Source organism: Myxine glutinosa, chromosome 6 (assembly GCF_964187855.1).
Source record: "Myxine glutinosa chromosome 6, kmMyxGlut1.1, whole genome shotgun sequence".
NCBI lineage: Eukaryota > Metazoa > Chordata > Myxini > Myxiniformes > Myxinidae > Myxine > Myxine glutinosa.
The window spans coordinates 80,467,498-80,488,830 of NC_136266.1; the positions used below are offsets into that span (position 1 = coordinate 80,467,498).

The 21,333-nt window shown below is 45.1% G+C and overlaps 2 protein-coding genes across 4 annotated transcripts in view; one reads left to right on the plus strand and one right to left on the minus strand.

Moving 5' to 3' along the window:
* Nucleotides 1–20,960, minus strand: part of TAF10 (TATA-box binding protein associated factor 10) — a 32,173-nt gene extending 11,213 nt beyond the window's left edge. The window contains exons 1-2 of one of the 3 annotated variants that reach the window (XM_078780032.1): nucleotides 20,624–20,960; nucleotides 180–274 (exon numbers count right to left, since the gene is read on the minus strand). In XM_078780032.1, the coding sequence (XP_078636158.1) occupies nucleotides 180–186 (7 nt within the window). In that variant the 5' untranslated portion in view covers nucleotides 187–274; nucleotides 20,624–20,960. Of the gene's footprint in view, nucleotides 1–179; nucleotides 275–2,630; nucleotides 2,927–20,623 lie in introns of those variants that run through there. The other 2 variants (XM_068120431.2, XM_068120430.2) reach the window with 2 other exon arrangements.
* On the plus strand, nucleotides 3,173–8,694 carry LOC144892622 (uncharacterized). The gene is made up of 2 exons (XM_078780030.1): nucleotides 3,173–3,299; nucleotides 3,438–8,694. The coding sequence occupies exon 2, from the start codon at nucleotides 3,518–3,520 to the stop codon at nucleotides 8,441–8,443; it is 4,926 nt and encodes a 1,641-aa protein (XP_078636156.1). The 5' UTR covers nucleotides 3,173–3,299; nucleotides 3,438–3,517; the 3' UTR covers nucleotides 8,444–8,694.
* Nucleotides 20,961–21,333: the final 373 nt, after the last annotated feature.

Genomic DNA, 21,333 nt, shown 5'->3' on the forward strand with positions numbered 1-21,333 from the left:
CCCATTATAATATTACATAGAAAACTGTGAATTGTTAGTTTTGAATTGCGACCAAAGGAGTTTTATCACCTCCACCTAATTTTCTGAGTAATTCAATCATATTTTATAATCACCATCCACTTTTGACTTTAATATAACTATGAACCCACCCTGCATATCCACAAACATTTCCAACTTACTTTTCATTTAATCAGTAACTCCAAAGTAAGGTGCGACCAATGACGCACGGCACACGGCAAGCTAATCGAGGCTATTCACTGGAATTTCCGAACACCTGCAAAGTCCAAAATCCAGTAGGTAAGTAAGCAAGTAAGCACCATCAACAGAATAATTAGCAAGTTGCTCATTGATTCAACTTACTACAGTCAGTGTGAAACAACTTATCTTAAACACAGACCAGAGAAACCATGAATGGGATGGGAATACAATTACAAATAACATTTCCATTCGTTCGTAACATACATAGCAAAATAATAATATTAATAATAAGCGTAATTACACATAGATTCAAAATCGATACAAAACTAAAAACAAAACAAAAAACAAATTGCAATGTGTTTCGGAGGACCTCCGCCGAACCCCTGAGATTGGCTCACTGAACCCCTGGGGTTTCGGTCGAACCCAGGTTAAGAACCACGGCTCTAGAGTGACTATAGACAGTGTTACGTGCTCCTCCCCAAACCGCGGTCACGGTGTACCTCCGAGCCCCGAGAGGAGTCACGGCAGAAAGATGTGTTATTCTGTGTGTCAAAGATCAATGGTGAAACCACACCAATTGTTACCAACAGACAAGTATTGTATTAAGGTCACACAAGAATAACAGTACAATAGCAATATTAATCAATTGTACAACCAATATATCATTCCTATGATGGTACCATCAGTTTCGTACAATGTAACTCACTGTGCTCCAAGTGAGCGAAAAGAACATTCCCAATGTCTCTGTCCCAGCTTCAAACCAAAGTCTATCCACGCTCCAGTGATCGTCAGAACGATGTTGTTTCGAGACCAGAATCCCGTTCGGTTGACAGTCACACTGCCAAAGATGGGCAAAGGTACCCTCAAGAGGCGACTGGGAAATCACACCTTCGGGTATGGATGTTCAACGGCTCCCCACACGGCGAACCGCAAATTCCCACTCGAAATCCACGTTACACATGCAAACCAGTCTAACGGCTGGATGCGTTGGGGTTGGAGCGAGGTGAAAAACTTGGAGCGATGTGAAATCAGGCGCGAGGCAAAATGGCCAACGGCCCGTTCTCGAGATGTAACGACACGCCAATGATTCTCTTCGGAATCGACCGCAAAACCTGTCACGCAGGTTTAACTGTCACAGCGATAACAACTCTGTTGCAGGAATCCCATTCCCAGGAAACCCCAAAGTTCACTCGTGACCCCCGTTCGCCAGAGTTTGCTCAAAACCTCAACGCAGCTCGGCTCCTTCTCCGACCTCACTCACTCCGCCTCCTTTTCCTTTTTTTCTTCCTCTTCTTCCTCGTCCGGTTTCCAATCCGGTTTCTTTTTAAAACATCAATTTTGTTTACCTTTTGAAAACAGTAATCTCCAATTCACTTAAACGATAACAATAATAGTACATGCAACCAAAAATGTTTACAGTGGATGAGAACCACAACAACGGAAGTGACGAATCCGTAACAACAGCAGTAAATGAATGTCTAATCACAAGAACTAAAGGATTTAATTATGAGGGTCATTATTTAAAGGGAAAGATCCCTATACAGAACCACTCAAGCATGCCATTGTCGATCTCCCAGGGGATTGAAGTGAAGTTCCCGTTACATAATCAGTCATTACAATTAAAGAAACGTTTTTGTAAAGCTGCGCATTTCAAAAAATGAAAGTGATAAGTTTATTTTGATGTTCAGTTTACATTGTCTAGGCTTGTGGAAGAGCTAGTACACTGAACCGATCAGGAGTAACAGACAAAAACAGGATGAAAAACATGCCTGCACGGAGAAGGAAATTCTGAGCAAAAGCTGGAAAATTGGGAGGGATTTGGGTGGGGTGAGGGAGGGGGATAGTGAGGGTATAAAAGATCTTTGTTTTGGATTGGGGACAATCTGAGATGGTGGTGAACAGCTGCCATGACAACTTGGAGGTAAGATTGAGATCGAAGATGATGCAGAAGTTTATTCCACAAGTGGGGAAATGAAGAACGAATGAGCGGAGGTGATCAGTGATCCTGGATTTAGGTAAGTTCAGGAGAAAAGGGTCGATTTGATGTTGAACCGTCTGAGTCCTGCATCAAGGTTACGTGATCCATCAGAGCACTAGTCACGTGATGTCACAGCAGGGCAAGGTTCCCATCCGAGCATTAGTCACGTGATCCCAGGTTCGATTTCAAAAGTTACACACATAAGCATCTAGCCTTACGTAATTAGTGCATAATCATGAAATTTCATACGTCTGCACGCCAAAGCTGCTTTTCCTCAGTGTAAACATTCTTCAATAGATAAAGGGCGGGCGTAACTCTTAAATATTCGATTGATCGCAAGCTGGTGCTAACGCCCCTGGCATAACTAGGCCTCGGTTCAGCAACACGGCGATTTCACACAATAATCGATAATGTTCGGTTCATTTGACAAGCTGAATACGAAGAGACCACTCACCTTCATCACTCGCCGCCGGTTTTGCGTCAACAAGGTCGTTATTCATGTTCACTACTTATGGCCCCTCACGTCACAGCGAAAAACACAAACAAATCGAATCCCTGCTTATGTTTAAAAACGATCTCTTCTATATATATTTTAAACAATTGTTGCTGTTTTCATAACTATTATTTATATGCGTCACGTCACTCAACCACAAATAGCGATTTTAACTTTGCCTGCGTTTCGGTAATTTTTTTTTGCGAAGGTGAAAGGGAGAAAGCACAAGCTCAATTACAACATACACCCTTACGTCTGTATCCCTTGGGACGAACGACGGCCACGGCGCATTGCATTTCATCGTACTTCCGCGCACGAATCACATGACTGTATAGTGTACATGCAGTACCCTCGGATGGACATTTAGCAGGCGTCCTGTCTGCCGGAATTAGTTGGCGAGTGTTAAAGATCGCACAGTGTCCTTTGCGAAGAGTAGGCGAGCTATCACTGGCATCATTGGTAATATGTATGCTTCAGATGCGATGCAGCTCACCTTTACCTGTTTGACACGGAAGTGGAGTTGGCGCTTCCGGGGAGGTGTACGAGGGGAGCTTGGTGTGTGCAGCACGGCTGCAATAAACGTGTTGATTCGTTTGCAATCCTTGTCCTTCATCAACTCAAATAAGAAAGGTGTGCAGAGTAGACAACTCTTGTATGGTGCTGTTCTCTATTGCGTTCTCATCTTGTGTAATACTGCGCATTGTTATTTGCATATTCTGTATCTATTATCTTATTCTAATATCTACCATCGCTTTCTTTGTCTTGCAGATTGATTGTTCATCGTTGTTGCTAATAAACCTGCATTCAATTGATACATTCTTGTTTATGAACAATCAACTCATCTGAAGATGCCTGCTGCAGTCTGCCCCTTCCCGAGCTGTGTCTACGTTACTGACAGCACTGACAATGCCGTTGCTGCTATCCAGCTCTCCATCCACGCCATGACCCACACGTCCATTGCACCAGCCAAACCGGACAAAGTCAGCCGTCCTCGTATCCAAACCGGCGGTACCAGCGAAGATTGGCAATATTTCACCAGAAGATGGGATGGTTACAAGGCAGCGACCCAGATAATCGGCAATGATGTTCGCGTTCAACTCCTTGAATGTTGTGATGATAACCTACGACGTGACCTCCACCGCAGCAACCCACGCATTGAAATCAAGGACGAGGCAGCTATACTACAAGCCATTCGGTCCCTTGCTGTCCGAGAGGAGAATACCATGGTGTCCCGCGTAAACCTCCACAACATGCGACAGGACCGAGAAGAACCAATTCGTACCTACGCAGCCCGTCTGGCTGGTCAAGCTGAGATCTGCAAGTTTTCTTTTGTATGCTCATGCAATCCCCCTACTGATGTCAACTACACCAAGGACATGGTTCGCGATGTCCTATGTCGGGGACTCGCCGATCAAGATATACAACAGGACATTCTCGGCGATCAAAATCAGAACATGAGCTTGGAGGAAGTTCTCACTTTCGTAGAGGCCAAGGAAGCAGGGAAACGTTCCCAGAATGCCTTGCTCGATAGTGAAGGCGCTCATGGCGCAAGCCAATACAAAAACTGGAAGAACAAAAGAGCCCTGATCACTACCGACAAGCAGGCGGCCATTTGTAGTTATTGCGGCAAAACTGGTCATGGCAAACAGCCGAACATCGACCAAAGGCGTCAATTCTGCAATGCCTACGGGAAAACATGCAGTAAATGCGCCACTCGCGGCCATTTTGCACATGTCTGCCGGGGAGGCACGAAAAAGGCGGACAACAAACCTACGGACAAATCAATGGATGCTCATGATGTGGAAGAAAGCAGCCAGGTCCACGATCTCCTCTGCTCTGTCACGGAACGAGAAACGGCCATTTGGAAGCCGCAAATTAAAAGGGCCATGGCCACCTTGTCAACTCCACTACACCTCGACCACCATATATTTGACCACCTCTCTGGCTGGACCAAGAAGAAGTCTCAACCACAGCCGTACATAAAAGTCATAGCACGGATCGATAAGGAATCTTATGACCATTTCGGCCAGCCACTGTCATCCCGACCAAAATCGGCCAGGCTCCAGGCCATGGCCGACACTGGCTGTCAAAGCTGCCTCACAGGACTTAATATTTTCCACAAACTCGGGCTGCGTAATGAAGACCTGTTACCTGTCAACCTGAAGATGAATGCTGTTAACAGTGGAAGGGTCCGGATTATCGGCGCCATGCTCCTACACCTGTCTGGTCGCACAACCAATGGCGACATTATTGAAACCCGACAAATCTGCTACATCTCACCTGACACACGGAACATGTATCTCAGTCGTGAAGCATGCGTCGATCTAGGCCTCGTGTCTAGTAGCTTCCCAACCATTGGCGAATCCAACACAGTTGGTGCTGCAGTGGCAGCAGTTATCGATGCAAATTGTAACTGCCCGGTAAGATCGCTTCCCCCTACACTGCCTACATCTATCCCATTTCCGGCCACTGACGAGAACCGAGAGAGGCTGGAGAAATGGCTACTGGAGTACTACAAAAGCAGCACATTCAATGTCTGCGAACACCAGCCACTACCCCACATGGAAGGTCCGCCTCTCACACTGATGGTTGACCCCGAGGCAACACCAAAAGCGGTGCACACCCCAGTGCCTGTCCCCTTACACTGGCAGGCAGAAGTCAAGGCTGGTATCGATCGCGACATCAGGTTAGGGGTTCTGGAACCGGTGCCAATTGGTGAACCAGTGACATGGTGCAGCAGAATGGTCGTCTGTCCAAAGAAGGATGGGACCCCACGGAGGACAGTTGATCTGCAACCACTGAATGCGCACTGCACACGTGAGACCCACCACACCCAGTCACCCTTCCATCAAGCAATGGCGGTGCCACATAACACCAAAAAGACGGTAACAGACGCCTGGAATGGCTATCACAGCGTTCCAATCAGAGAATGTGACCGCCATCTGACAACGTTCATCACACCATGGGGCCGATACCGTTACTGCACCACTCCCCAAGGTTACATCGCTTCAGGTGATGGATACTCCAGACGATTTGACGAAATCGTATCGGACTTCAAAAACAAGTCCAAATGCATTGATGATACCATCATGTGGAGCGACACATTGGAAGAGAGCTTTTTTCAGACATGCAACTGGCTCGACCTGTGCGGCCGTAATGGGATTACGCAAAATCCGACGAAATTCCATTTTGGTCAGGACACGGTCGAATTCGCTGGATTCGAGATCACCATGGACAGTGTACGACCATGCCAAAGGTATCTCCAAGCGATACAGGACTTCCCCACACCAAAAACAATTACTGACATTCGCTCCTGGTTTGGGCTAGTCAATCAGGTAACATACTGCTTCAGCATGACCGAGAGGATGCGACCTTTTCGGGACCTCCTAAAACCATGCACCCCCTTCTACTGGGATGCAACACTACAATCCCTATTCGAAGAATCAAAACGACTCATCATATCTGAAGTCGCAAATGGGGTCCGGATCTTTGACAAGGAACGGACAACATGTCTCGCAACTGACTGGTCGAAGGATGGGATTGGCTTCTGGCTCCTCCAAAAACACTGCAGATGCCCTGGTGAAACCCCACAGTGCTGCCCCGATGGCTGGAAAATCACCCTTGCTGGAGGCCGCTTCACCCATGCAGCGGAGTCGCGCTATGCTCCGATAGAGGGTGAAGCTCTAGCAGTGGCGGACAGCCTGGAAAAAGTAAAGTATTTTGTGTTGGGATGCAAGAACCTGATTATTGCCGTCGATCACAAGCCCTTAATCAAGCTTCTTGGTGACAGACGATTAGAGGACATCCATAACACGCGGCTTGCCAACTTGAAAGAAAGGACCCTAGCATATCGTTTCCGAATTATCCACATCCCGGGAAAACGACACTGCGTACCAGATGCGATTTCACGACATCCGTCGGGTGCCAGACCATCGGAACGACTGCCACTGGTGGATGACATTTCCTCCATTATGGATGTGGCCACATCGACTACACTAAGACAGCACACCTTGACTGGGCTGTGGACCACAGATGACGACTCTGGCATGGAAATGGCTATTTCTATGGCAGCCATCAAGACACTCGATTCTGTGCGGTCCGTCACTTGGGACGATGTTCGGGACGAAACAGCAAGTGACACTCAGATGCTGCAGTTACTCAATTCTATTGAGCAGGGTCTACCTGCCAGTCGGGACGATTTCCCTGTGTCCATTTTGGAATACTTTCCCTTCCGTGAACACCTCTACACTATTGATGGCATAGTGGTCTACAAGGGGAGGATTATCATCCCACCGAAGCTACGGAAGCTTGTCCTTGAGAATCTTCATGCTGCTCACCAAGGAGTCACGGCTATGACCACCCGGGCCAGCAGCTCGATCTTTTGGCCTGGAATCACTCCCCAGATTCATGAGATGCGCAATCGCTGCTCACACTGCAATCGGATGGCCCCATCGCACCCAAGTGCTCCACCTACAGCCTCAGCTGAACCTGCCTACCCTTTCCAGTACGTTTGTTCAGATTACTTTCATCACAAGGGTCGGAGTTATTTGGTCACCGTTGATCGTTACTCTAATTGGCCAATCATTCAGCTAACTACTGGCGGGGCACAAGGCCTAGTGAAATGTCTGCGGTCGAACTTCGCCACTTATGGTATCCCCGACGAATTGGCATCTGACTGTGGGCCAGAATTCACGGCACATGACACCCAAGACTTCTTGCGTCGGTGGGGCGTTAACCATCGGTTGTCAGCCACTGCCTTCCCACACAGCAACTGTCGTGCCGAGATCGCAGTCAAAACATCGAAAAGAATGATCACCGATAACACTGGTTCCAATGGTGAACTAGACACTGATCAGTTCCAACGTGCAATACTCCAGTACCGGAATGCACCGGATCAGGACACTAGGTTGTCTCCAGCCATGATCATCTTCAAGAGGCCAGTCAAGGACTTCATACCCATCATCCCAGGCAGATACTTGCCATCGGACACCTGGCGGGAAACACGCAACAATCGTGAGGAAGCTTTGCGCATTCGGCATGCCAGGGAGATCGAAAGACTCTCTGAACACACGACAAAACTACCTCCACTGGCCGTCGGGGACCATGTCCGGATCCAGAACCAGACCGGCCTGGAACCACGAAAATGGGAACGGACCGGAACCGTGATTGAGGTAAAACAATTCGATCAATACGTTGTCAAGGTGGATGGCTCCGGAAGAATCACTCTCCGGAATCGTAAGTTCCTGCGACGTTTTACGCCTTTCAGCATGACAACTCCCACTACGACTGGCAAAAGTGGCATGCTGCCAACCGTTATGCCAAGTGTTATGCCAATCGTACCGAAATACTTAATGTCTGGTACCCAACCCATCGCCGCTCCAAGAGTCTGTCTCAATCCTGTTACCACTCCCCAGAAGGGTGAACCCCAACATGTCATTGCGCCGGGCTTACCATCACAGACACTCCGCTCGACCACCGCGATGACACCACCCGCGAGAGTCGCTAACCAACCACATGTGCAGACCACCGCCACACCTCCACGGTCACTGCCTATTTCTGCCCCCTTGACGGTTCGGGTGATGATGGACCAGCTGGAGGGGACTCCGGCGTCGGACAGGGCGATAGTGAACCACCCACCGGAGACTCCCACAATGGACCAGGAAATTACGAACTGCCCTCAGAGGACTCCGACGATTGATCGGGTGGTGACGGGCCGCCCGAAGCGAATTATCAAACCACCAGCCCGATTCAATTCAGAAGAATATCAATTATAAACTCATGTGATCCTTTTTCTCGGTCTCCAGTTTCGTTTTATTCTGTGTCACAATTGAACGTTTTTGGGAAAGGGAGATAGACAACTCTTGTATGGTGCTGTTCTCTATTGCGTTCTCATCTTGTGTAATACTGCGCATTGTTATTTGCATATTCTGTATCTATTATCTTATTCTAATATCTACCATCGCTTTCTTTGTCTTGCAGATTGATTGTTCATCGTTGTTGCTAATAAACCTGCATTCAATTGATACATTCTTGTTTACAGAGCACGATACTTCAAAAATCCGCACCCAATTTTAACGATCTTAATCATTAAGATTAAAATTAACCATCTTAATCAATGCTCAGGTCAATCAGATAAATAAATAAAAATTTCAGATGAAAATTGATGATTTTTTAGAAGTTTCACCTTGAGTTGACCTTTGACCTTTTGACCCCAAAAGTGCGTCCCACAATTCAGTGACTCAATATGCAAATGCTATTCAATTTTCAAATACATCAGATAAAAATGACAGTTTAAATTTTTTTACCTCGCGGTGACCTTTGACCTCAAAATCAATAGACTTCTCTCATTGGTTGTTATCTATCTCCATATGCAGGTTTCAGAAAGTGGCACGGAGCCCTCCCAGGTTTCAAAGTGTCCACCTCCGTGTGTGTGTGTGTGTGTGTGTGTGTGTGTGTGTGTGTGTGTGTGTGTGTGTGTGTGTGTGTGTGTGTGTGTGTGTGTGTGTGTGTGTGTGTGTGTGTGTCGGTGGTTGTTATCTCCATTTGCGGGTTTCAGGAGGTAGAACGGAGCCCTCCCAGGACCCAAAGTATCCACCTCCTCTTCAGTAAGGGATCCCGGTTCATGGATCAATCTGTTCCACTTTTTCAGAGTTTTGTTCCAAGGAATCTTTTCAGGATCGTCACCGAACCCCGGATTGTCTCCATTTGTAGTTCATTTGTGGTATTATTCCCGGGGATGGTTTTTTAAATCTCAGTGAGGTTCTTCTTCATCATTCATATTGCCCCAATTATCCCTTGTACAATATTGATGCTCTTCAGCTTCCAAGATGTCTTGACCTCATTTTTGAGATCCTGGTATTTGGTCACTTTATTACCTCCGCCACCGAAGCTGGTTGGAGGATATGTTTTCAACCATGTCTGTCTGTTTGTCTGTGAATAAGATATCTCAAAAGGTTGTGGACGGATTCCGACGAAATTTGGCAGAGAGGTAGTGTATGGGACAAGGGCGAAATGATTACATTTTGGTGAAGATCCGGATTCTGATTCGGCTAGTATAATTTTTTAAGTGATTATTCACCATTGGGAGATACAGGAGAATGATATATAGCAGGATATCTCAAAAAGTTATGGACGAGCTATAACTAAACTTGGTGGATAAGTTGGTTAGGTGACAAGCACAAGCTGATTAAGTTTTGGTTCAGGTCCAAATCCAGATCCGGCCTATAACTGGGATGGATACATACCGTAAACTGTTCAGCCTGGTGGAGGTATGTGCTCGATCGAGTGCCGTTCTAGTTGATTTCTGCGTTGTTTAGGCCAATCTTATGGAAAAATGAACCAAGGCCAATCTACCATTGCTGGGTACTGATATCTCAATCAGCAATGCTGTCTTTTCCTTTTTCTTCCTGAGTACAATGTCCGGACGCAATGCTTTGTTTTCTATGTTTATGCTCCATGGAATCATCAGGTCGTACGTGAGCATGACATCCTCATTTTCAATGATTGCTCTTGGTTCGTGCTTCTATGAGCTTTCTGGAACTGAGATGTTTAAATTTTTGCAGCTTTGCCAATGAATCACTTTGCGTACTTTATTGTGCTGTTGTGTGTAAAGTTGTTCTGATAATAGTTTTTGCATTATGAGAGCAGGTGACTATATAGTACTTTCTGTTTCTGTCTTGCAGAATCTACTCTTGTCCATCAGGCTCAGTCCCGTGTCCTTTATCTTTGGCATTTAGTATGATTCGTTCGCCATGCCAGTTGACCTGACCTCTTCTTAGCCATTCCAATGAGCCTTCTTTGTCTATCCTCACTCTGTTGAATTCTGTTTTGTATTTTCCTGCTCTTTTGTCATTCTCCCAGTTGTTGGTGTTGTGTGTGTGTGTGTGTGTGTATGTGTGTGTATCTAATATGTAAAATAAAATAAAAATCAAATAAATACTACCCCCACCACCACCTTTATGGCTAATGTGCTAAATACTTTATGGCTAAATACTAACCCCACCCAATTATAAACTAGTGCTTCACCCTATGACAAATACTCCTGTGTCTCAGTTGTGACTACCTCTTCAGCTTGGTAAACGTTCATGACGATCAGTTTGGAATTGTGACCTGTAGGCGAGTGACAAACAAACAAACAAACAAATAAACCAGAAATATGTCGTACATTGCACAATACTTGTGAAATCCCTGAAATAGGTTGTTGACCTTTTGGCCGATACTGACATCAAAAATAATGGTGGTTGAATTAAGTGACCGGATATGCACATCTTGTTTAATTTCAAGTCAATCGGATGGAAATTGACGACTTTATAAACATCACCTAAGTTGTTGACTTTTCGGAAAACTTGACGTCAAAAATAATTGATGGTTGAATTCAGTTACCTGATATGCAAATCCTCTTCAAATTTCAAATCAATCGGATGAAAATTGAGGATTTTAGAAATTTAACCTTCAGTTGTTAACCCATGGCCTATGTTAACCCTTTGGCCTATGTTGAGCTTAAAAATAATTGGTGGTTGAATTCAGTGATGTGATATGTAAATCGTCTTCAAATTTCAAGTCAATTGGATGAAAATTGAAGCTTTTAGAATTTGACGAAGTTGTTTACCTTTGGCCTATGTTGACGTTTTGACCTCAACAACAATTGGCTTCTTCCTAATGACCAACTCTACCATTTGGTGAAATTTCGTAAAGATCGGTTTCAAATTGTGACCTGTAGGCGATTGCGACAAACAGACAGAATAACGCACAAGAAGAACCATACAGGCCTGCTTTTAAAAATATTCGATTTTGCAAGCAATAAGGAGGCGTCAGGCGGTAGCCTCACAGGTATGACGAAAATCTAGAGAACCTTGACCTTTGAACATGGTCATTTTGATGATATCCTTCCCACCACTGGCTTGGGAACAATTTCTATCAATGATATAGATTTATCTTCAACTTTTGAATTTTCTTTGCCGACCACCACGTCTTGCCACACCAAATATTAAGCGCGATAGAGCCTAAAAGGTGTTTTAGGCAAAATAAGTCACTGTCACTTCACCTTTCACTTATCAATTCACATTGACAGCCTCACTTTTTTCCTTCGGAGTTCTCTGGTAAAGTTTGACGAAGATAGCTGAAAGCGTTCGCGAGTTATCACGCTCACAAACAAACATACTGTTACGAATTTGGTAGAGCAATATGTAGAGCAAAGTAGATCTGAGTAGGTAACATGCTTCGACTGTCGCGATAGGGAACACTTCATGTAATAAGTCATGTGTAGGCGTTTGTCGGGTTAAGATGTATGATTGTGAATCTACCAGGAGATTCGTGTGTTAGTGTAGGGAATAATGAGTAGAGCCCTTGTATGTCTCACCTGGTAGTCAAACCTTTGTCCATTATGGCACTGCAGACCACATAAACACTAGTTAGGACCTTTAGTACAACACTAAATGATGCCCTTCCCCAGGAGGAAATCAGGCTAGAACACCACCACAATTGGCCGCCACCATTTACACCTCCGAGAGGCCTACCCACCTCGCATAGCATGTGCTATAACACAAGGACCACGGAGTAGGGGACGAGAGTTGGAGTGACGCAGTGGGCGTGACTTGAGCGAGCTGGTGAGTCGGTGGAGGCTGTGATTGGCAGAGCAGTGCGCCAATGCTGACGTCATCGGCGAGAGATATTAACGAGGGCCAGACGCCATTTCGAGAGATGAGATCAGAGCCCCGACCTGAGTTGAGCAGGAGTGAGGGAGTTGAGTGACATTCCTGGCGCAGTCCAGAGCAGCTGGGTTCACAGAATTGGCAGTTGAGCCATAGGGAGTTGCTGAACGCGTTTGCCGAACGCCATTGGGCAGTCGAGTCGATATGAGGAGTTCTCTTCAGCAGCCCGGTCGATTCGTTCAGAGATCCCGACCTGAGTTGGGCTGAGGTGTAGCCCGAGTGGAGCGGTGCTGGTGCTTTTGGAGCTTGGTGCACGGACCTCGTTGGCGGCGAGAGGATTGGAGCTTGGAGCGGGACCTCGAGGTGTGCGGTTGGGCCGGGCGGGGCGGTGCTGGACAGCAGCAGAAGACGACGACAAGACAAGCTAAGCCGAGCTCCGCGTGTACATTTTACAAGACGTGTTTCTTTCTTTAATTCATCTCCCTCGTCTCGTGTTTGATATCTGTTGTGTGCGGGATCCCGATTTAGCTACCTTATTTTATTACCGGCGCGTGTTTTTCCTGTCCTTGCCCTTTTCCTGAATAAACCCTTGCATTATTTTCTGTACATACTTGAACGCAGTTTACCACCTGATTGAATTGATAGTAAAGGCTGCGGGGACTTGCGCTGCTTCCCTCCATTCCACGCGCTTAGGGGTTTTAGATTTTGGAATCCGCCATTGAGCTTCCGCCTCGGAGTTAAAGCCTCGTGATCGGCATCCGCGATCGCCTGATATAAATTTTGGCGGTTGCGCGACAATACAAATGAAAAATTGGTCAGAGGCAGAGGACTTGCCGGAATGTACTTTTATTTTATCGGCCATTAGGGATCATTAAAAGTAAATAATAACCTCTGCCAAAGTTCAAACGACATGGGTTTAATCTCCACATGAGAAAATTTCACATAGCTATTTGGGCGGTGTATAAGCTAACAGATCGCTGTCTCCATCGATTTTGCCGAGGCCATAACACATATTGGCTCAAAATCCTTTTAACTGTTGACTTGGTAGTTTTTACAATGAAGGAAACACGTATCGGGAGTACATACGACATAGCGATTGTGAATGTGACAGCTCTGAGGCGTCATTCGCTTCGCATCGCAGTGACAGCAAGCACCAACATGGTGGTTGGAAGATTATTATTGAAATTCTAAAGACACTGTTTAGATTTTGATGATTTGCATGTGATGTGATTTAACGGATGTTTATATAAATCGTTTAAAATAAAAAAAGCCTTCAATTTCTGATATTTTGCCTTTTCATTTGGGCCTCCCAATTGAAGCCCCGCCTGAAGGGCGGGTACCGTTGCTAGTTAGCAAAAAACGATTTTCACGTTTTGGGTGACCTTGAGCTTGACCTTGGGCCGAGAGAGTTAAAAATTTGGCACAGTCTATTCCAGGGCAAGGCAAATATGTGTGTAAAGTATTGCGATGCTATGTGCAACGATGTAGACGTAGTACTGCGCACAAACAGACAGACGAACAGACAGACAGATGAACTAGAAATCAGTCAGAGACCCAGGACTTGCCTGAATGTACTTTGACAGTCATTAGTAAAAAAAACAATTTTTGACCTTGAGTTTGACCTTTCAAGGTCACTCAAGGTCCAAGGTCATGGTGCCAAATGAAATGTCGTATGTGACTTCCTATATGTCAGTAACAGTAAGTGTATGCATATCTCTTGTACTTTTAGAGTTATGGTGGTTTGAAATATATTTTAAATGAAATCTCGACCCCCCTGATTTCACGTTTTGGGTGACATTGAGCTTGACCTTGGGCCTAGAGAGTTAAAAATTGGGCACAGTCTTTGTCCAGGGCAAGGAAAATATGTGTGTAAAGTATGGCGATGCTGTGTGCAACGATGTAGACGCAGTACTGCGCACAGTCAGACAAACAGACAGATGAAAAATGGGTCAGAGACCGAGGACTTGCCGGAATGTACTTTTTATCGGCCATTTTGGACAAATATGGCGGCCAAACCACGTGACTGATGAGGTCATCATTATTTGTTTTCTAAACCAATTTATTCCGAGATTATGCTCAGGAAATTTCATCTTGATCGGATGAAGTTTTGTACTTGTCAAATTATGACATCATAATGGAGGCACCTATGACATCATCATTAACATATTTTATTTCCCATGGAGAGTTCTTTACAATGAGCCATGTCTCAATTTTTTCTATTCAGCACTGAGATATAGAGGTGCAAAGTTTTTCGGTTTTTCCAAGATGGCGGCCAAACCACGTGACGGATGACGTCATCTTTTTTTTTCTCTACCAGTTTATGCCGACATGGCGCTCAAGAAATTGCATCTTCATTGGATAAAGTTTTGTGCTTGTCGAATTATGACATCATAATGGAGGCCTTGGGCCTAGAGAGTTAAAAATCGGGCACAAAATTCAAAACCTGCGTTCATTGAGGGTTTTATGGGAGGGTGGGGGATGGCAGAGTTTTAACCCCCCCCCCCCCCCCCCCATCAGACTGCCAGGTGGTGAAGCATGATTCATTACTCCACAGAACACGTTTCCACTGCTCCAGAGTCCAATGGTGGCGAGCTTTACAGCACTCCAGCCGGTGCTTGGCATTGTGCATGGGGATCTTAGGCTTGTGTGTAGCTGCTCGACCATGGAAACCCATTTCATGAAGCTCCGGATGAACAGTCGTGCTGACGTTGCTTCCAGAGGTAGTTTGGAACTCGGCCGTGAGTGTTGCAACCGAGGACAGACGATTTTTCATGCGCTACGCACTTCAGCGATCCCGTTCTGCGGGCTTGTGTGGCCTACCATTTCGTGGCTGAGCTGTTGTTGCTCCTAGACGTTTCCACTTCACAATAACAGCATTTACAGTTGACCGGGGCAGCTGTAGCAGGGCAGAAATTTGACGAACTGACTTGTTGGAAAGGTGGCATTCCATGACGGTGCGTTGAAAGTCACTGAGCTCTTCAGTACGGCCCATTCTACTGACAATGTTTGTCTCTGGAGATTGCATGGCTGTGTGCTTGATTATATATACCTGTCAGCAATGGGTGTGGCTGAAACAGCCGAATCTACTCATTAGAAGTGGTGTCCGTATACTTTTAGCCCTGTAGTGTCGGTATTAAATGCGAATACATGAGTGGTGGGCATGCGAGTACATGATTCACTCTCAGCACACGAAAAATTTGTCCAACCAAAATGTCTAATCACTGCATGACACTCCAATGACCCCACATGACCATGGGTGCTCTTGACCATGGTGTCATTGCCTGCACCAGCTGGAGTCGTTGTGATTGTTATGGCCACCACCAACCCATTTCACCTCCTCACATCGAGCAACTTCCCAGTCCCTAACCCAGTGCAGATGTCCATTACAAATATATAAATGGCAATCATTTGCTGACAAGGCATCAACACCGAACCGAAATAAATCGCACAACTCCAACTTCAAACTTCATGGTATTCATGGAATTCACATAGCCCATGCAGTCAACTCAGTGTGAGCCAACTCTTGTTTTTAAAGTTTTTCTTTGGTCCAATGTGGCAGCTGGACCACGTGAACAATGACATCATAAATTTACGTTCTCCAATATTGCTGCATAGATCACACAATAAATTTCAAACTGATCAGACCAAGTGTTCTCTGTCGAATTATGACATCATAAGGCACCAATGACATTGTTAACAGCACTTATTGCCCCCATGCGGAGTTTTTTACAATGAGCCACGGTTCACTTTCTTTCCATGGAGCAATTTCGAAGATATAGAGGTGCAAAGTTATTTGGTTTTTCCAAAATGGCATTGGGGTTGTTCGTTCAGTGATCTATGGTCATATTTATCATTACAATTTCTACAGGGAGGTGTGCTCCTATGGTGAAAATTTAGTGTCTCCCAGACAGTTGCAGGAAAAAAGAAATTCATACTGATCGGATCAAGCGTTATACTTGTCGAATTATGACGTCATAATGAAGGCACGATGACATCATGTCTTATTCTCCATGGGGAGTACTTGACAATGAGCCATGTTTCAATGTTTTCCAATGAGCGGTTTCAGAGATGTCGAGGTAACATTTTTCCAAGATGGCGTCCGTATCACGTGACCTATGACATCATAATTATGGGAAAAAAATTATACAGGTGGAGGCTCTCTGGTAAAATTTAGTGTTAATCGGACCAACGGTTGCCAAGAAAATGAATTTTAAAAATGCAGACACATATGTTTGTACACCACACGTATGCACGCATCCGATTGCTTAACCCTGCTTATCGCTTCGCAAGCGCAGGGTAATTAATTTGTGCCCAATTCCAACCTCAGTTCCACACTCCAAAATGGGTGCAATCAGTCCAGTTGCCAGAAACAACCTGTTCTCTCAGTGAAGTGATCCTATTCAATCAGTCTTCACTTTTGTTCAAAAGCGCTGAGTTTAAAATTCTACAATGTCCCAGTGTCCATTATGACCTCAACAGTCACATCTTGCGAGTTGCGGGCAACTCTCAAATTCCTAAGTCTACTAGGGTTATACTAAATAACTATTACCGAAGGAGGAGCTGCAACAGTGTTTTTTCCCCCAGCTTCAGACTCTGCAATGGACTCTATTCATCCTCAGCGTGGAGTAAAATGAGTACTTGCACTGCCTCTTTTTTCCCCACTTTCATGACAATAGCCAGCAAATGGTCTCCCAACTCCTCTCTTCAAGTCATATGTCATGGCCTTCATTATTTCTGAAGTGTCGGTTTCTGTTCTGACTGATGTAGTCTTACCGTACTCTGTTATAAAGCATCTGTGCTACTGAAGCAGTTTCTTGGCAAGGGTTATACTAGGGAGGGAGGGTTGCCATTTCCTTCTCAGCAAATAGAGCAGGAATTTGGCGACCATCTTGGGTCAGATTACAAAACAAAATATTCTGCATATGTATACTCTGTGTTGTCTTTGTGCCAAGTTTGAACAAAATCGGTCCATGTACGTCAAGAAATGGTTGTGGACAGATGAATGGACAAGACCCAATCCATAAGCCCCCGTTTCAAACCAAGTCCAACGGGGGCAAAAATTCCTTTTCTGCAACAGCCCCATCTCAGATCATCAATTTGGATAGACTTGCTACCTTGGACACACTGCTTCTGCTCAACAATGGATGGAAGCCCTCAATATCAATCATGAGATCAGGGCTGTCTCTCGACATATCGAGCTTCCGATAGTCTGGCATCCCACCTTGCTCCACAAACTGTCTCCTTATGGAATCAAAGGTCAAATCCACTCTGGGATTACTGACTTTCTCCACTAATAGCCAACATGTGGTGCTCAACAGAACCTTTTCTTCTCTCCCCGTCAAGGCTGGAGTACCCCAAAGCAATTTGCTAGGCCCCATCCTGTTCCTAATCTTCATCAATGATCTCACCGACACTGTGGAGGCATTTGCAAAAATATAGATTTTCCACTCACTGCCATGTCATCACTGATCCGTCCGACAGACAGCAGCCTCTTCCCTCTCAAACCTTGACAAATCACAATCTATCTAGTCAAACACTTGGAATATGTCTTTCAATCTTGAGAAGTCCCACGCACACTCTCCGAAAGGACCGTACGGCAAACCTTCCCATCTACGTTCTCAACAACCATCTCGAAGAGGTACAGTCACTCAAACTCTTGGGTCTCACTCTCAGCCACGATCTCTCGTGGACAAGCCACATTTTAAGGTTGTCCTCCAAAGCCAGGCGCCAACTGAGCATCCTCCATCGAATAAAGTCCTTCCTTGGCACAACTGAGCTCCGATCCACCTACAAAGCTTTCATCCACAGCTTGGAGTACTGCTCTCCCGACGCCCCTCCACTGCTGGCCTGGCTCCTGCCTCACCTTGCTCAGCCTCTGCCTCACGTTTCCACATGTGGAAACTAAGGCTTAAAATCATTGGAATCTTTCACGATGAAGCCGAATGTATAGACCCATCACTTCCCCATCATCAACAGGTCAGTGATCTGTCTTATTCTGCCTCATTTCTGGCCTTGTACACAATGCCCTCTCCATACGATGTTCCCTCCCCCTTCCCCCACCCCTTCATGTATCTGCAGGTCCAGCAAATCCCTCCTGGCGAAACTACCAAAATCCAGAAGCACCACGTTCCACATTAAATCTCATTCTTCCTTCTAGGTCTTCAAGACAGCTGTTCACCACCATCTAAAGTTCACCACCCCCATCCAAAACAATGATCTTTTGTGCACTTGTTAAACAACCACCCACCCCTCCAAAAACTTTGCTTACATATCCATCTTGTTCATCCCTTTTTTGCTCCCCGACAACTCATTACCTCCATCCCCTGGTTGTCTGTCTGTCGACCTTTTCCCTCTGCGCTGCTGTTTGTCTGCTATATTGTGTCCTTATCTGTTGTGTCCTAGCTCGAGACCTAGTGTTAAAAAAGTACCCGTCTAAACGGGCCCTTCAGCTAATTATAATTAAACTTGGCGAGCTTCGGCTGAATTCTGGCCGTCGTGGTTGCTCGATTTATTGATTGAGGAAATTCCCATTGAGGGATTAATTGGCTGAGGTCTCAACACAGCCGATAAAGACCACCTCACACACCACACTTGCTCGGCCGAATTAGAATCGAAGTGTGGCACCTAATTGCCATAATGCTGGCCCAATTCAGGAATTTCAATCCATACAATATCGCACAATTTGGACGCATGATCTGATGGGGAATTCCCCAAAATGATCATGTTGCAATCACATTGAGACTCATTAGGTGACCATTTTCCAACTACTGCATTGTAGTTCGTACTGCTAAAGTGATAAACCTTCCACGTGCCAAGAAAACGTTAACGATTTGTGTTCTAGTGTTCCAGTACAGACAGACAGACAGACAGACAGAGAGAGAGAGAGAGAGAGAGAGAGAGAGAGATAGAGAGAGAGAGAGAGAGAGAGAGAGAGAGAGAGAGAGAGAGAGAGAGAGAGAGAGAGAGAGAGAGAGAGAGAGAGAGAGAGAATGTTTTAAGGAATGTATAAAATCTTTTTTGGCAGTTTACTGCCGTTGATGCACTGTCTTCTACACCTTTGTTCAACACATTAAATTAGTTACTTGTGTCCTTTGTCGATAAAAAACTACGTTTTTTGTAACGATTTTCAATTTTGTTTGACTGCCAGATAGGCTTAAAAATTACTCGACCCATGCATGATCGGAATGAGATTGTGTACATTTTGCCAATTTCAGAGCCAAAGTACTGTTAAAGGGTAGATTTTCCGCTTTTATCCGACCTCTGGAACAAACTCCCTCACTCTCTTCAATCCCACTACTCCCTCCAAGTCTTTGAAACAGCTGTTCACCACCATCTCTTATTTTCCCCCCATCCAAAACCTTGATCTTTTCTACCCCCGCTAACTTCACCCCAGATCCACTTTTTTGAAATACCAACTTCTTTCCTGGAAGTCCTTGCAGTGTCCTTGTGTTTTATACTTCTCCCACGCCCCTCCCTTCCCATGCCTCCTCCCCACAAGCCTTCTCCCTCCCACAGATCTCCCGATGTTCCTGCTCTCAAATGTTGTGGTTGTGTGCTGCCCCATCTCGCCGCATCTTGTCTACCGCTACCCTTATTATATACTTGTGTCTGTTTGATTTTTTGTGTGATAAATGTTAGCTCTTTCACGAGCCTCGATCCTGTATACAAAAAAAAAAAAAAAAAAAAAAAAAAAAAAAATTGTATTCCGATGTGCTACAGTATTCCAATTACATAATTCAATTTAAGTGAAGTACTGTAGTTCCTCGATCATAGAATGACATCTGTAGACAGCCAGACAAAGTGAATAAATTCCTTAGCCCTGCTTTTCGCTTCACGTGCATGGGGAAATTACCCCATGGAAGCCAGGGGATTTTGTCGCGAGGAACTATGCAGTTCACATTTCACAAAATCAACAAGTTTTAAATCGTCAAAGACCAGCAATCTCAGAGGTAGTACGAGCATTTCAAATGGTGATACTCAGGTGCCAGATCATTGTTACATTTAAACATTAAACCTCGAGGATTGTTCTCAATTTGCACGGTTCCAATAGCGACCAGTGCCAAACTCGAGGCTGGTTCAATCAATTTTGGGAGAGGGTGCAACGTTGCATTCCCAGAAAATGGTGCACCGTATTCTGTTCAAGCATGTTTAATACCGAGAAAGTAAATACTTAAGCACATGTAAATATACCAGGCCTTTATCTTGAGGAACATGTGAAGGGGGACAATTCTCATTTGTTCATAGGACATCACATCGAATAGATAACAGTATATGAAACGAACTTAAGACGATCACAAGACTTACCGATGGGTGCAAAGCTGTCCGAGCCAATTCCACTCCTATTTTGAGAGCCCTCACAGGAGCTGAGATCACAGAATCTGCATCCTGGCCACAGCCAAACCAACCAAGAGGGCAAGCAAGCACCGTTCTAAATATTTGGAGAAGAGGAAATCTCATTTCACCAGAGCGTGCAAAAAGATGAGTCGGAATACAAGCCTGACGCTGGTTTCATCTCTGGCCATACCCGGGTTTACGTTAACCTTTTGGCTAGCAACCTAAGTGCAGCTGTTGCAACAAGCTTGCCGTGTTTGGGAGGACGGTTGAGGCACATTGCATCGCTGCTCGTTATGTGGTGTTGGTGTTGCTGTCCAAATCCACACTGACATGCTTCTTGTACACAAGTTGCAGCATCACAGCATGTTTATACGCCGATATTAAATTTCCATAGAAGAGTCAGATGAGCAGAAAATTGAGACGGCACCAAAGCACAACTCAGATAATGCTGTTATGGCACATGATGATTGTGCAAAAAAAACCAAAAGAAAAACCCTAAAAACGCCACATTTCACCCCATCAACAATGTACTCGTCAGTTCAGGATTTATGCAACTTTTATTTATTCAACATTAAGTTGCATAAATTTAAACAAATTTATTGATGATTTACGCAACATCAAATCAGAACATTACGTTTTCAAAGATCACACCAGACCTCAAGGACGATGAACCTGACATT

Excerpts from the sequence above, each read along its gene's own strand:
- LOC144892622 (XM_078780030.1), top strand. The coding sequence starts at position 3,518 with ATGCCTGCTGCAGTCTGCCCCTTCCCGAGCTGTGTCTACGTTACTGAC.